General features: G+C 44.6%; 1 protein-coding gene across 2 annotated transcripts in view; it reads left to right on the top strand.

Annotated features, from left to right (window-relative positions):
- LOC140389708 (uncharacterized) overlaps window positions 1–17,693 on the top strand; it is a 287,989-nt gene that overhangs the window by 131,380 nt on the left and 138,916 nt on the right. For both annotated transcript variants that reach the window (XM_072474126.1, XM_072474125.1), the window contains 4 exons: window positions 1,538–1,660; window positions 4,085–4,198; window positions 10,409–10,648; window positions 13,075–13,197. In XM_072474126.1, the coding sequence (XP_072330227.1) occupies window positions 1,538–1,660; window positions 4,085–4,198; window positions 10,409–10,648; window positions 13,075–13,197 (600 nt within the window). The remainder of the gene's footprint in view (window positions 1–1,537; window positions 1,661–4,084; window positions 4,199–10,408; window positions 10,649–13,074; window positions 13,198–17,693) is intronic.

The raw sequence follows: 17,693 nt of genomic DNA, 5'->3' as shown, positions 1-17,693 counted from the left end.
TGTCGTCGTTAATTGTAAAAGTTGCTGTCAATAAAATTTGGTCTGTCATTTGATTGGACCATGAAACCATTTTGTTTTTAAACACGATAAAAGGTGGTCAATGGACCGTTACATGGTCTGCCTCCCATCCGTGACGATCCTGCAGCAGGTGCAACTGAAGAATCCAGCCCAGTATGTCTTTTGGGTATTGGATGCAATTTTCTTGTTCCTGGCTATTTGCTGAAATGATTTTTGATATGATTTTTTGACACTGATATGATTTTTGTCATTTCAGTACCCAATACCCAAAAGACACACTAGGCTGGATTCTTCGGCCGCACCCGCCGCAGGATCATCACGGACGGGACGCAGATCATGTAACGGTCCATTGACCGCGGGCGAGAATTTTGGGCCAGCGGGCAGACGCGACCGAAGAATCCCACCTACAAAATATTTTGCCCTTCCCTCTGTTTAGTTTCTGAATCAAAATCACAGACTTTATTTTACTTGCATTTTATGATTTTTTTTACAATTAATGAAATTCTTCAGCCATTGTTTACTTCAGCGTTTTTGCCATTTGGGGAAGCCGCACATATATAAAACTATGGCTGGGATTTTTTCAGAGCGATGGAGTCTCGCCCGTTGTTGAAAAACTAGCGGGGGTGCCCAATCAGTTCCCTAGGGGTGTCCCACTGGAATCAATTGCCCTCAATCACTTATGTGGTCACATTGGGCCTTCCCCATGAGGTCCCAGCAACACAGGTCTTACCCTTTGTGAGCTATTGGCCAGTCAGAGGCTAGCAGCTCCAATTGGTGCCAACAAAAGCAGTGACTGTTGGTGGCAATGCATTCACCAGGGACCCAGGATCATCAGGGCACCCAGGGCGAAAAGTGGGTGAATGTGTAATGGGGGGGTTGCAAGGTAGGGGAACGCTGGAAGAGGGATGGGGGAAAGTTTCAGAGGTAAGGGCATGGGTGGCTTTCAGCAGCTACCTCCAGCCTAATGCCAGCTTCCACAAGGGACTCACCCACCCATCAAGAGGCTACTGCAAAACACAACAGGGTTTGCTGGGCAGCCTTCCAAGTGTGCAGGAAAACCATGTGTCCTCCATTTAATCCCAGTGCCAGAGCTAAATGACGTGGAGCTCAAGGGTAATGGATGTAGCCAGCTGACATGCAGCCACCAACCAGAAATCCTTCATCAGCTCCTTTCACTCTCTGACTTAATCAGGGGAGGTTTTGCTGCTGCTACTGGATGACTGATGAGAGGCCTGTCCTGCAATTAAATGGGCTTGGCCACCATGATCCAGCTGCATTAAATCTAGCACAACTTTCTTCTCCTCCAGAGAGCAAATCAAGCACTCCTATTATAACTGTTGAAGTATTATATTCTGTTCAAGTGAAAGGAATGTCTTATAAATCCTGCACATAAAAATACAACAGACAAAATAGAAATTTAATCCGAGATATCTCACTTTCAATAACGTGTATTAAAGAGGAACAGGAATCTATGCATGTGAGCATTGACTTGATGGTCATGTTTTCAATCCTTTTTCAGACATTGATGAATGCAGCAATACTTCTACGTGCCCCAAAAATGCAGTCTGTATGAATTCAGTGGGGAACTACTCATGCATGTGCAAGTCTGGATATGAAGGAGAGCCATACAGGTTCTGCTTGGGTATGATTTTTTTGTTTCTCTCATTAATTATATGACCGTGAATATTTAAAACATTTACCAGTTTTGTAACATTTTTAAAAATATGTTAAATGAGTTACTTCACCCTTCGTCTCACCATTGCCAACAGCATTAAATTCTGCATTTAATGCAACAGCATTGGAAACACAAAACTCTCCCATTGGACTTTTGAGACACAATCTATTTCCTCTCAAATAGATAGAGGTATTATAGTTATTGTTTGAATGCTTAATACAAATACTCTGACAGGCGATCCTGATTAAAGTCATATATATATTAATCATAGCAGTACAAATAAAACGTCTTAGATTATTAAAAGGAATTTGGAGCACAACAGACTTCGGAGCAAAGTAATAGCTCATAGAATAAAAGGGACAGTAGCAACATGGATACAAAATTGTTTGAGTGACGGGTAACGTAGTGTAGTGATTATTAGATGATTCAAGGCTGGTTGAAGGTTTGTAGTTCCCCAGCGTTCATTGTTGGGACCCTTGCTATTTCTGATATACGTTAATGATCTAAAATTTGCAGGACAGAATTAGTTTACAAAACTCAGAGGTTTTGTGAATTGAGCAGAGGATAGTATAAAGCTTTAAAAGAAATAGTACGAAGTCTTACAACACCAGGTTAAAGTCTAACAGGTTTGTTTCGATGTCACTAGCTTTCGGAGCGCTGCTCCTTCCTCAGGTGAATGAAGAGGTATGTTCCAGAAACATATATATATACAAATTCAAAGATGCCAAACAATGCTTGGAATGCGAGCATTAGCAGGTGATTAAATCTTTACAGATCCAGAGATGCTAATGCTCGCATTCCAAGCATTGTTTGGCATCTTTGAATTTGTCTATATATATGTTTCTGGAACATACCTCTTCATTCACCTGAGGAAGGAGCAGCGCTCCGAAAGCTAGTGATTTGAAACAAACCTGTTGGACTTTAACCTGGTGTTGTAAGACTTCTTACTGTGCTCACCCCAGTCCAACGCCGGCATCTCCACATCATAAAAGAAATAGACAAGTTTGTGAAATGGAACAAGGGAAGTTCAGTGTCGAGAATATGAAGTAATTCATTTTGGCATAAATAACATGGAGAGACAATATAAAATAAAGGACACAACTCTAAAGAATGTGCAGGAACAGAAGGATCTTGGTGCATATGTGCACATATGGCAGGATTGGTTGAGCATGATTAATGAAACAAAGTATGTTGGGCTTAGGCGATTACAAGAGTATAAGAGTAAGGAGACTTATGTTGAACTTGTACAAGACACCTGTTTGGCCTTAGTATTGCATCCAGTTCTGGGCACTACATTTTAGGAAGAATGTGAAGGTATTGGCAAGAGAGCAAAAACAATTCACTGAAATAGTTCCAGGGATAAAGACCTTCTGTTGTGAAGATAAATTGGAGAAGTTAGGACTGTTTTCCTTGGAGAAAAGAACACTGAAAGGAGATTTGACAGAGATATTCAAAATCATGAGGAATATAGACAGAATAGCTATGAATAAACTGTTCCCATTCATGACATGTTCAAGAACAATAGGGCACAGATTTAAAGTAATTGGCAAGAGAGTAAATGTGATGAGAAAAATAATTTCTTCATGCAGAGAGTGGTTAAGGTCTGGAATGCACTGCTTGTGACTGTGATGGAAGTAGGTTCAACAGAAGCATTCAATTGGGCTGATCACAGAATTGTTACGACGCAGAAGAAGGCCATTTGTCTGTACTGGCTCTTCCAACGTGCATCATGGCTCAATGCCATTCCCTTGTACCCCTGCACATTAGATGGTTATCTGAAAAGGAAGAATGCACTGGGTTCCAGGGAGAAGGCGGGCGAATGACACTAAGGTGAATTACCTTTTCAGAGAGCTGGTACAGACACGATGAGCCAAATGCCCGCCTTGCGAGGTGTAAAGAAATTATTGGGAATATTAGTTAGGGCTTGTCTGTTCACATGCAAGTTATTATTTTTACATAGTGATAAGTCTTAATTACAGTTCAACTACATCCCAGGCAGTGAACATTTACATTATTGCATATTTTTATTCCTGTAATCTTGCTTTTATCTCTCTTAATTCCATCTTTCTTTCCCCTTTTCTTTCTGTATAAATCATTGAATTAATTATTCTCAGAAAAGTTGCTGCTCTGAACTGTATGTCTTGATTCTAAAATGTGCCATTATTTGCTCAATTCACCCATGTTCCAGATTCACCAGCTGTTTTGATTCTCTGGCGATCATAAACTGTGGCACAAAAGTCCACAGAAAGCCTGTGGTAAATAGTAGAATTAAATGCACAAACCCTTCCTTCCCCATTACCTGGTCAAAATGTGGTCAGAATTAATTTTTAGAATTTTGCACTGTACAAACTTCTATATTAACATTTTGTTTTAATGTTCTTATTCTTACAGATATAGATGAATGTCTTAATACTAATTCGTGTCCAGGCAATTCCTTCTGTACTAATACTGAGAGCTCTTTCAACTGTACATGTCAAAGCGGATATGAAAAACCCAATTGCACGGGTGAGGAATTCATCAGGTTGTGCCCCTGGAAGAATGGATCTCGTAATAGTGGATGTTGGCCTGCTCAAATGAAAATTACTAAGCTAGTCACTTTTTAGAGGCCTTACGGAAGAAAGGGTAGCATCCCTGCTTTAGATTGAATGATAATTATTTTTATTAGTGTCACAAGTAGGCTTACATTAATGCTGCAAAGAAGTTACTGTGAAAATCTCCGAGTCGCTACACTCCGGCGCCTGTTTGGGTCCACTGAGGGAGAATTCAGAATGTCCAATTCACCTAACAAGCACGTTGTTCAGGACTTGTGGGAGGAAACCGGAGAAAAATCCAATTCCATTGTCACAATGTTTAACCCGCACTTGCCGTTCGCGGGATCAATGGCGTGGGCGGAAAATATTTTGAGAATCAGGAAACATGATTCTTGCCAGAGAGATCATGCCTGATTCTCCAGTTCCCAGCCATATGTTTCTCAGCAACGTGCCGTTTATTGGTGGTGGGATTCCCTACTTCCGCTGCTTGTCAATGAGATTTCCAGGAAACCTGCGTTCGGGGTTATGCTGCTGGTGGGAATAGGGAATCCCAACGGACGGAAAATTCAGGCCCACGGTTCCCAATTTTCCCTGCCCCTTGCCAGTGAAGTCACGAGATTCACGGCCACAAACAGCGCAAACGTAATTAATAAACTTGCATTTAAATGCTATTAGCGGCCCTGTCAAATTATCCCCCCCTCACTAAATATTCATACCTCACGTCGGGAGATTTACAACAGCCTTAGTCAGGCATGAAGCAGTCGAGGGGATCCCTCCAGGGGCATAGAGATAAGTATAGCCCCTCGGGGATAAGAGGGACATACTCTTGCACAACCCCTGGCACAGGTTGGCACTGCCTGGCTGACCCTACTGGGAGCCCCATGGAGGGAGTGGGGTTTCCAAGATATGAATATCTGGGGGTGGGGGGGTGAAAGAGTTGCTGCTTGCTGGCTAATGTTGGGAGGGGTGGGGGGGAGGGGCAAAAGAAGCCCCCGATACATCCGTGATGGGGACTGGGAGCCGTTGGACTGTAGCATTGATCAGGGCGCGCTTTAAAGATGGAGCCCTGATCAGTATGGAGTCGGTTCCTGACTCTAATGAAGGCCCACCCCACCAGAGTGACAGTGTAAACCAGAGAAATCTGGCCTGTGCAACTGGAGAGTTACATTCAAGTTTTCTGTCTGAGCCTGCCATTTTACACATCCTGTTAAGTTTTCTCCCCAAGTCTTGATGGCCAGGAAAGGTGCATTCATAATGGAGCCAAATAGGTTCAGTATTAACTTGTAATTGCCAATATATGCCAATGGCTTGGAGCCTCTACAATCAGGCTGCACCAGGTAAAAGTCACAGCAACTCAGGGCGGAAGTCAGGAATCCCCCCCCCCTCCCTGCCCCACCTCTTGGCCCCTCCCGTCCCCCATCCCAGGAGCGAACCTTCCAGTTCCACCGATGTCAACGGTTCTATGGTTCACACCTTCTGCTTTCGCAGAATCAGACGCAGGGATTGATCAGAGGGAATTGAAGATTTCACCTGTGGGAAAGGCTGGAAATTGTGGCCTCGGACATCTGGGTGGACCAGTTGGAGTGGATCAGATCCCTGTTCGAACAGGGTGAATTCGGGACCTACTCCCTACGTGATTTAGGCCTTATGGGGTAGATTCTCTAGGGCATAAAAATAGAAATAAAAATTGGACAAGTTTTAATAACAGCTGGTTAAAAATCAATGTGTTTCCAGTGGGATATATTATTTACTTCCTCTCATTTATCCCATGCAAACTGTGCTCTTGCAGGTTCTTTTATCTGACTCTACCCATGTTTTACAAGGTTCCTTCCCCTTTTACATGTGGGGAGACATTATTGTTGGCAACATTAATCTAACCTTAGTATTACTGTCCCAAAGGCCTATTTGCTATTTCAATTAACACATGCATTTTAAGTAATGAATCAATACTTCCATCAAAATGGTGTAAAGTAAGTTTGACACAAGCTCACAAACATTACATTGTCATAGCTTTTAAATTCGCCATTGTTTCTGGAATCAGGAAAGATTGTGCATATGCGGGGTTGGGGGGGGGGGCGGGTGAAGATAAGTGCAGAAAGGCATCTTTTAACTTCCAGCAGATTTCTATGAGAACTGTAACTGTATAGTTAGATTCCCACCATTTGCAGCAGAAATAAGTCATGATGATTTTAGTCATGAGTATTTATTAACATACTGCTGGCTGATTTCTTGCTTTGAACAGGTGAATTTACTGGCAGCTGTAGAAATGCCAGCATTGGTTCTGGGAGTCCCCTGGTCCAGGCGGTGGGATGACTCTGAGGCAGGGGCCTTAAACATTATTAATGACATCCACATTTATGCTGAATGGTCACTTATACTTTTTCTCACTTGACTCTATGGGACAGTCAGAGCCAAATAGGTGTTTAAACCCTGTGGTGCATTTGGTGGCAGAAAGTAATTTAATCAGTAGAAGGTGTGTGTGTGTGTTGGGGAGGAGGTTTGGGGGGGGGGGGGGGGGGGGGAGGGAGGAGGTGAAGGGTGAGAGCCACTCCCTTGCCCTTAATGTTTCATCCCACTTCCCTGCAATTCCCACATTGTGACCTCCATTCCCATCATCACTCAACCAGTGACTGGAATCCAGCAATTATACTCGGTCTTGGTGGGTGTAATACTACAGCAGCCATGACTTCCCAGTGGCGCCGCCATTCAGGAGATCTGCAAGCCTACAATTGGCCAACAGCCTCAATGGGAGGCCTTTGGGGTCCTTGATCCCAGGGAAGGCCCGCCAGTGAACAGTTACGTGTCAGAGTGACGCCAAATTCGGCAGGTCTTCCCTGAAAGAGGCAATGCGAGGTTCTCGGTTCTCACTGCTCTCCAGCTGGCAGGTGAGACCCTCCTCACCGCCTTTAAATAATGCCCTAATCGCCATATATTAACATGAGTAGGATTAAATTGAAGACAACTGAATACCAGTGCGTACGTCACCTGGCCAATTTTAATTGCCTACTTTCTGGACCTCCTGTGGACAGGTACAGTTAAAAATCAGTCTCCAAATCCCCCATTTGTTCCTGGCCCATGAGATTTTCAGCCTCATGTATTTTCCGGGTGGTCAATATCCATGTACAATATTTGAGAGATTTCCAAGTGTTTTCTTTCATCTCCCATTTCCCCAAACCCCATCATCTGAAGCGCTGTATCCTGCAAGGTTACAGACCAAGTGGCACATTGGTTAGCACCACTGTCTCACAACACCAGGAACCCAGGTTCATTATTCTGGACTTGGGCAAGTGTGTGTGGAATTTACATGTTCTCTCCGTGTCTGCATGGGTTTCTTCCGGATGCTCCGGTTTCCTGCCACAGTCCAAACATGTGCAGGCTAGGTGGGGTTATGGGGATAGGGTCTTATTCGGGTGCTCGTTTGGAGAGTTGGTGCAGACTTGATGGGCCAAGTGGCCTCCTTCCCCATTGTAGGGATTCGATGATTCTAGGTGCTGGAAATTGGGATTTAAATGAACAGCTAGTTTTGTTTTTCTCTATTTTTGGCCGGCGCACAGATAATGGGCTAAATGGCCTCTTTCTGCACGGTACTGATCCCATGGCTCGATCTTTTGAGAATGCCCAAGACTTCCATTCTTTTCTATTTCATATTTTCTAAAACACATCCACATGTTTCCCCTGTCCTTCACTCTTCTTGCCCCTGAACATTTTTACATTCTGCACAAATGCATGAAGTACCTGCTGCTGAGAACTCATGTCTTTTTTAAAAATGTTATTCTTTTCTACAAAGCCAATGTGATTGATTGATTGATTGATTTATTGTCACACGTACCGAAGTACAGTGAAAAGTATTTTTCTGCGGCCAAGGGAATGTACACAGTAGACAAAAAATAATCGACTAAGTACATCAACAAATAGTGATTGGTTACAATGCGGAATAAGGGTCAAACAAAGCAAATACATGAGCAAGAGCAGCATAGGGCATCGTGAATAGTGTTCTTATAGGGAACAGATCAGTCCGAGGGAGACTCGTAGAGGAGTCTAGTAGCTGTGGGGAAGAAGCTATACCTATATCTGGATGTGTGGGTCTTCAGACGTCTGCACCTTCTACCTAATGGAAGGGTCTGGAAGAGGGTGTGTGTGTGAAGGATCTCTGACAATGCTGTCTGCCTTCCTGAGGCAGCGGGAGGTGTAGACAGAATCAATGGAAGGGTGACAAGCTTGTATGATGCGTTGGGCTGAATTCACAACACTTTGAAGTTTCTTGCGATCTTGGGGCGAGCATTTGCCATACCAAGCTATGATGCAGCCGGGTAGAATGCTCTCTATCGCATATATGTAGAAGTTTGAGAGAGTCGATGCAGACATGACAAATTTCTTTAGCTTCCGTAGGAAGTAGAGACGTTGTTGGGCTTTCTTGACTGTTGCATCAACATGAGTGGACCAGGACAGACTATTAGTGATGGTGACCCCCAGGAACTTAAAAGATATTCACCATCTTCACTTCAGAGCCAATGATGTAGATGTGGGTGTGTATCACGTTATGCTTCCTGAACTCGACGATCAGTTACTTGGATTTGCTGACATTTAGAGAGAGGTTTTTTTTCGGTACACCATGAAATCGATTCTCACAAACTTCTACAGATGTGCGATAGAGAGCATCCTATCCGGCTGCATCACAGCCTGGTATGGCAACTGCTCAGTCCAAGATCGCAAGATACTGCAGACTGGGTGAACTCAGCCCAACGCATCACACAAACTTGCCACCCCCACTTTGATTCTGTCTACACCTCTCGCTGCCTCAGGAAGGCAGACAGCATTAGACCCCTCCCACCCAGGCATTGCCTTCTCCCGGACCCTTCCATCAGGCAGAAGGTACAGAAGTCTGAAGACTCACACATCCAGACATAGGAACAGCTTCTTCCCCACAGTTACAAGACTCCTCAACGACTCCCCCTCGGACTGATCTGATCCTTGTAAGAACACTATTCACGACGCCCTATGCTGCTCTTGCTCATGTATTTGCTTTGTTTGGCCCCTTGTTCCGCACTGTAACCAATCATTGTTTTGTCGATGTACCATTTGTCAATTTATCAATATTCCCTGTTGATTATTCTTGTGTCTACTATGTACATACTGTGTACATTCCTTGGCCGCAGAAAAATACTTCGGTACACGTGACAATAAATCAAATCAAATCAGGTGTCCTTGTTGTCGAGGTATTCGAGTGTTGATTGTAGGGCCAGGGAGATTACGTCTACTGTGGACCGGTTGCAGCAATAGGCGAACTGCAATGGATCGAGACCGTCTGGGATGCTGACATTGATCCATTTCATGACTAGCCACTCAAAGCGTTTCATGGTAACAAATGTCAGGGCCACTGGTCGGTAGTCATTGAGGCATGCTACCTGATGTGCAAAGTGGACCAGGGCAAGATTAATTCACCTCCTTGCTCCAAAAAAACAATTCAAATTCAAATTGAATCCAATTGATAGTCCGTGCAAGAGGAACATACTAGATCCAAGCTGATAAGAACAGTACGCAAACATCATCACAGACTTCATCAGTAAGTGTGTCGAGGACTGTGTGCCGAAGAAGACAATACAGGTATTCCTCAATCGGGGATCAATCCAGTTTGATCCTACACTTAATCTTAGCCAAAACATGATACCCCATGTCGCCACCTACTCATTGTCTTCAAACTTTCAACTGTCATTAATGTTTCTGAAATGCTTTTGCCCTCTCTGATCTTTTTGTCCATTTGTTTTCAATCCTCCTTAACCAATTTAATGCATGAAGCTGAAGGTGTTATGTCACAAGCCATTTCTACCTGCTAATCCATATTCAGTTATTGCTTCTGACTACCTTTTTTGTTGCCAAGAATCCTCTCCCACATTCTTACTGCCCTAACATTAGCATTAACCAATTATTTTTAACCATATAAACTGGCATTTACAATGCTGGGATATCCCTGTCCCCATAATCCTTCATACAAGTGAAAGGAAAGGTCAATATGGGCATTAATAGGAACCAAAGAGAGAACTGCAGTGGTAGGTGGTAGAATGAAGGGGCTGATCCAAATTAACCAAATGTCTTGAAACTTTTACTACTGCGCTTTAAGCTTGTCATATTTTTTCTTAATTTTGAGAGATGTAATATTTTCTGCTGTCCCTTTTTAAATGAATAGATATCGATGAATGTGCACAAATTCCACGCAATTGTCCCTTGAATTCTGTGTGCAACAATGCAGATGGATCATTCACGTGTCAGTGTAATAAAGGATATGAAGGCACTAACTGCACTGATATTGACGAATGCCAGAAATTTCTGTTTGATTGTCCTAATCACGCTGGCTGTCAAAACATACTGGGTTCATTTACGTGCTCCTGTCTCCCTGGATACAAAGGAAATGAAACATTCTGTGAAGGTACGGACTGCAAAATCATAGTCGTTACCATATTGGAAACAACTTTAATGAACAGTTTTTTGTTGCCAAGAATCCTCTCTCACATTCTATTGTGAAGAGGTTAACACGTCTTTAAAACAATGTACAATAGAATATTGTAGAAGTGTATTCTGAATCAAGTCATTATGCATTCTAAACCGTTTTATACAAATGTAACCAACTAAAAAAGTCTATCGAGTACAGATGCAGATACTGGAATTTGAAATAAAAACAGAATGCTGGAAACGGTCTGGCAGTATCTGTGGAGAAAGAAATAGAAAACATTTCAGGTCATCACCCTTTGATCTGTTCTCATGAAAGGTCAGCAGCATAAACCGTTGGGTTAAATTATTATTTGTGGATCCCACTCCTGCCATTGGGAGGGTTGGTGGGTCAGGAACTCACCTGCCCGTACTGGGGCGCAGAGGGCAACTTTTGTGGTGGTGGCTATTCAATTAGCAGGTGAGTTCCCAAGGCTGGAGGATGAATAGGAGGTCTTTTGGCATTGAGAAATCAGGAGTCCCACCAGAGATGGAAGCTTTCGATTATAGGTAGGAGGAAGAGCGAGGACCTCAAAGTGAAAGTAGTGTTCGAAGAGATTTAACATTTTAAAATCAACGGTGTGAATTTTTATTTTTCTGGGATTAAGTAGTTGTAAGTAATTTAAATGTAGTGAATGAGTTTGTATCAATGAGCGTGCTTTTTGTAAATAGTTAAGATTAATAAACATTTTGAACTTTATATCAGCTTTGGTAGATCCTAGATGTCATAGATTATCATAGAATTTACAGTGTAGAAGGAGGCCATTCGGCCCATCGAGTCTGCACCGGCTCTTGGAAAGAGCACCCCACCCAAGGTCAACACCTCCACCCTATCCCCATAACCCAGTAACCCCACCCAACACTAAGGGCAATTTTGGACACTAAGGGCAATTTATCATGGCCAATCCACCTAACCTGCACATCTTTGGACTGTGGGAGGAAACCGGAGCACCCGGAGGAAACCCACGCACACACGGGGAGGATGTGCAGACTCCGCACAGACAGTGACCCAAGCCGGAATCGAACCTGGGACCCTGGAGCTGTGAAGCAATTGTGCTATCCACAAGGCTACCGTGCTGCCCCAAATGTGATAGCATTAAAGATGCAAGAGGAAAGGGTGACGGGTAGGGTTGGCATGAGGTGGCACTAAGTTGGCTTAGGGCTAGAGAGATTCATGGGAAGTGGGTAGAGGGGTATAATGGCCAAGAGCCGAGTAGAGAGCATAGGTTGGCACGGAAGATATATGAGGAGTACAGGGGTGGGGGTGGAATGTTAAGAGATTGTGAGGGTGAGAGCCAGAGGCCTGTGTTTTTTTCCCCTCTGTCTTACAAGTCTTGGAGAACCAAGGAGAGCCTCTATATCTATACCCAGCAGCCCATGTGGCTGCCTCCCATGGGGCTGTTTCTCAAACGTCAGATGTTTGTGGAGTGGGATCTTTTCCCGATTCTGTCCTCTGATTCAGCGGAGAGTGTAAATCCAGGGCAAAGATGCCGCTGCTTCCAGGCCATTATTGTGAAGGAATAACCACTCCAATGGATGGTCAGCGACCACAGCTGTGGCCCTATGGCTATAGCAGAGTGTGGGAGAAGGGGTAGGGAGGGCCTGTTTGTAGTTAGGTGGAGTGTTGTCACCACATCCCCCTGCTCTGTTGGTTGGGTTGCCGCCTTCAACTCTCAAACTGTATTTTGGTCTCAGTTGGAGGCCTGTACTTCGAAAGCAAAATTCCAGTCGGTGTCCGCAGAGAGACTTTTCACAAGCCCTTTCCTTGGCCTAATTGGCTACCCACTACTTGCAGGATATTCATGCTGCCTCCATGAAAATTGCCTGGAGCCACTTGGGTCCATGGTGGAAGACCAGCAGACCACCTTGTAGTCAGAAATCTTGGATTCATCCACCTCCAGTCCTGCCTCCACATCCGAATGAAAATTCAGTCTGTTCAATTTGTTTCTCCCTACACAGATATTGCCTGGCCTGCTAAGCACAGACTAACCAATAGCGATTCACATTATTAAGAACAAAGTAAATTCTGTAAGGCTAATCAACGGAACTGCAAAAATAATTATGTTAAATATAAAGCAGTTTCTTCATATTAACAGTTGTAAATACCCAGAAAATACCCAGAGAATTAGAAATGATTTTCCTTCTGTCAACTTCGAGAGAAAATCAGTAGGGTTAGTGAATATGTACTTCCCTACACCCGATCTTCCTCCATTTGCTGCAGCCAGCCAATCCATTAGCCTCTGTCACACTATTTGGAACATCTGCCCCTGAATATCCTCAAAGTAGCTCAGCTGTGGATTTAATACTGGCAAAATAAAATTTGTTTTAATAATGTGCATCATCTAATGAAATGTCTTTGTGTTGCAGATATTGATGAGTGTACAAATAGTACTGGAAGGTGTCCTTCAAACGAGACCTGTGAAAACACGATGGGAAATTATACTTGCAATTGCCAGACTGGATCTGAAAGGGTAAATGGTTCTTGCCAAGGTAAATGTCAAAAAGGTTGTTAACTTTGTGCCTTTAAAATGAACATATGTCATAGGTACCTAATATTGTACAAAGATTCCACTTAGGACATCATAAAATACCTGCAGCTCTTCTCGAAATAAACTAGGACAGACTTGACAACCTTTATTTGCTCATAGGTGGACATATTTACATATTTTTCTCACTTACATATTTTTCTCACTCAAGCAGCTAATAAGATCCTTTTGAAAAGACAAGGGCCGGGACACGATCGGGGCCTACTGATTGGTGGACCGGCTACTTTACTCCGCGCGGGCTCCTGTAGGGCTCCGCTATATTGCCCGGGGGCCGGCGCGGAGAAGGGAACCCCCACGCATGCGCGGAAATACGCCTGCCGTTCCGCTGGTGCATGGAGTCGCACTGGCCGTTCCCCGCCGGATGGAGCTGCGGGGACCACTCCGACGGTAACCTAGCACCCTAGGAAGTTGAGAATTCCTCACTTTCGGGGACCGTTGACACCGGAGCCATTGGCGCCGGTTTTCACGCCGGCATGGGGACATAGCCCCATTATTAGAGAATCCCGCCCGCCCAAGATTTGGCACAACAGTGAACTGAATTTCAAATAAATGTTGGCAGTTTTAAGGAACGAAACAATTGCTGAACAAAAGTAGAGTAATGTCACACACACACACACACACACACAGCCTCTGTGCATGTGGCTTTCCATAGATTTGTCATGTGACTTCAGACCATCCTTTATGTATAAAGGGTTGAACACCTGGAAGTGTCAGGAGTGTGCAGCTGGAATTGGGTGAAGCTTGATAGCTATAAAAGAGAACTAGCCATTATAAGAAACAACAGGATAAATCCAGTGGGTGGATTAGTTTCTCTTTGAATATTCCACCTGCTCCTATAGAGATGAGGGGAGATTTGGAAATAATTCCTCCAGTTTCAATGGTAGAACTATGAAATTCTCACAGTTCAATCAGAAACATGAACACATAAGAATAGCAAAGAGTGCTACAAGCTGTATTGCACCCAAGACCTCACTGAGGAGTGGAAAATTGATCAGTATGACTGCACCGAGATGTCTAACTGAATCTTGAGAGTTTGGGGAACTGAATGATGATCAGAGGTGTCGGATCAAGGGCAAGAGAGCCAACCATGGAGCACATCTGCTCAAAATCTAGGCCGGAAATCACTGGCCATTCATTGGCGGCAGGATTCTCTGGTCCCACCAGCAGTGCAGCCACACCTGCAGGATTTCTGGCAGCATTCGGTGTCTTCACAGGGAATTCCCAGTGACAGCAGGAACAGAGAATCTCTTCTTATTGTCATGAATCTGTCTAGCAACAGCAGTAAAACAAAAGTGAAATACAGAACAGGATAAGAGATGTCCACCAACAGGTAAAAATCTGCCTAGATACAGCAATAAACAGTATTGAAAAGGCCCCATTGATATACATCTCTCTCAATAACGAGATTAGAATGTAGTTTGGATAATAATCAGGGGCGCAATTCTCCGTAATCGGCGCGATGTCCACCGACCGGCGGCAAAAACGGCGCAAATCAGTCCGGCATCGCGCCGCCCCAAAGATGCGGAATCCTCCGCATCTTGAGGGGCCGAGCCCTAACCTTGAGGGGCTAGGCCCGCGCCGGACTGATTTCCGCCCCGCCAGCTGGCGGGAAAGGCCTTTGGTGCCCCGCCAGCTGGCGCAAAACTGACTTTGCCGGGCGGCTCATGCGCGGGAGTGTTAGTGGCCGCTCACGGCATCCCCGCACATGCGCAGTGGAGTGGGTCTCTTCCGCCTTCGCCATGGAGGAGACCATGGCGAAGGCGGAAGGAAAAGAGTGCCCCCACGGCACAGGCCCGCCCGCGGATCGGTGGGCCCCGATCGCGTGACAGGCCGCCGAGGGGGCACCCCCCCTGGGGCCAGATCACGCCCCCGCACCCCCCCCCCAGGACCCTGAAGCCTGCCCGCGCCGCCTTGTCCCGCCGGTAAGAGGTTTAATCCACGCCGGCGGGACAAGCATTCCAGCAGCGGGACTTCGGCCCATTCGGGCCGGAGAATCGCCGGGGGGGGGGGGGGGGGGCCCGCCAACCGGCGCAGCGTGATTCCCGCCCCCGCCAAATCTCCGGTGGTGGAGAATTCAGCAACCAGCGGGGGCGGGATTCACACCAGCCCCCGGCGATTCTCCGACCCGGCGTGGGGTCGGAGAATCTCGCCCCTGATGTGAATAGCTTTTGTGAAGGAACAGTTTATAGACGATTGGGAAGGTCAATAAGGTGTAATCAAGGAAGTTCATAGGGGCAGAGAGCCGAATACACGGAAGGCATAATTGAGAGGAACAAAGGTACAATTGGCCCGACGATCAGAAGCCAGGGAGGCAATTACCATTTAGCAGTCTCAGAAAGCAGACAAGCCCGTTTCCAGCCACCAAGCCTGAAGGCCAAACTTCTTCAGCCTCGAGTTCAAGTTTACATGAAACAAACCTCAAAATCTTAAAGCAATGCAGAAAACCTTCATAACAACCAGCAGTTAGAAATATCTTTGCTGGACCATTTCCCAGACCAGAGTACCACCTATGTGTTGTGCAGTGCGTTTGAGGGAAGGGGGAGGTCTGACGGAGTTCAGGTATCATAGATATATTTTGGAACAAGGAGTACTGTTATGGGCCAGGGTTTAGCGAACCCCAAAATGCATCATGGAGTTCACCTGACCTACAACTTTTAATAGATTGTGGTATGGGGAGCACACGGCCCACCCTACAGGTATGGTACAGCAGAAATGGAAAAGTATTTTTAAAAACAAAACAATGTTTATTCTATGAACTCAAGTTAACCTTTTTAAAACATACAATGAACATCTTAGCAACCATTAATTCAAATACAACCCCCAAAGACTACAACACTAAGTAAACCTTTAACCTTTCCTTTTTAACATCCAGAAAACTTAAAACTTTAAACAGAAGCACATCAGGGTTTACATTCACTACTGAAAACATTTATAATTCTGAATTCACCAAATGATCCAGAGATAGTCTTTCATGGCAGAGAGAACAGCAGTACAGCTGCTTTGTCTGACTTCAGCTGCAGGACACTGAAAAACAAAACCAAAAAGACAGAGACACACCCAATCTGTTCTCAAAGTGAAACTAAAAAGCAGAACCAGAGCTCTCTCTACCACCCACACTCTCTCTACCACCCACACTCTGACATCACTGCAGTAACATGAGCAGCCAAACATTTTTTAAAGCGACATTCTCATGACGGTACGCTCTAAATAAGTAATGTGTGTGTTTAATAATTCATACATCTTTATTGCATGAGAGTAGAGTAGCCCTATTCATGTGTATTTGTCTTTACTTTAATAAATAGTTTATTATAATTGTTACATGACAATGGGGCTGCTAATTCTCACTGGGGTTTTATTGCCTCCTCACACCAACACAAAATAAAACTACCCTGGCAATTAATATCTGTGTGCTTTGTGACATTATAAAAAAGGAGAATGTTTGCAGAAATGAGTTTTTGCAGATGGGTTGCCACAGTGATGTGATCTCTAGTCATGCACCATTTAAAACAAGCTCCTTCCACGATGTTTATGACTAGAAGGCACCCACTCTCCCACTCCTCTCACGTCTCAAGCCACTCATCAAGTTGTCGGATTTCTTTTCCTGCACGGGTACAAAACAGAAGTGTCAATGTTTGTAATACCTTTCGTGGAGTTGAGGAAAGGACAATATTTGCAGAGGATGATTCTGAGGCTTGGGTGTGAGAGGACAAAGGTGGAAGTTGAATTTAAGTATTGGCTGTTCAGATGGGAATGCAAAGTGAGTGGAAAGAGATGAATGAGTGCAACTGCAATATGTCTTCTGAGGACTGCTGCACAAGAGAATAATGAGAAAAATTAAAGTATAGTCTTTAGCACCTGCAATGCTTTCACATTTCCTGCTGTCCTGTGAATCATGAGACTTCTTGGTACTCTTTTCAGGTTGGAGGGCCACACTTCTGGTGCTGACATCCTCAGTTGCGGAGGTGGTGGTATAACGGTATTGTCACTGGACTAGTCATCCAGAGACCCAGGGTAATTCTCTGGGGACATGCGTTTCATGTGGAATTTAAAAAATGAAAAATCTGGAATTAAGTGTTGATTGATGGCCATGAAACCATACTCATAAAAACGCATAACTAATGTCCTTCAGGGAAGGAAATCCGTCATCCTTACCTAGTCCCACCTACTTATATGACTCCAGATCCACAGCAATGAGGTTGACTCTGAAATGCCGTTTGAAGTGGCAACACCACCTTCTCAAGGGCACAGTAAGAGTCAGAGTAAGGGCACCAGGTTAAAGTCCAACAGGGTTTGTTTCGGATCACTGCTCCGGAGCAGTGCTTTGCAAGCAAATGATTCAAAACAAACCTGTTGGACTTACCTGGTGTTATAAGACTTCTTAATTTGCTCACCCCCAGTCCAGCACCGGCATCTCCACATCACCCTCAAGGGCAATTAGAG

Source organism: Scyliorhinus torazame, chromosome 14, assembly GCF_047496885.1.
Source record: "Scyliorhinus torazame isolate Kashiwa2021f chromosome 14, sScyTor2.1, whole genome shotgun sequence".
Lineage (NCBI taxonomy): Eukaryota > Metazoa > Chordata > Chondrichthyes > Carcharhiniformes > Scyliorhinidae > Scyliorhinus > Scyliorhinus torazame.
The sequence above is the reverse complement of the archived record's forward strand: the minus strand, read 5'-3'. Positions and strand labels throughout refer to the sequence as shown.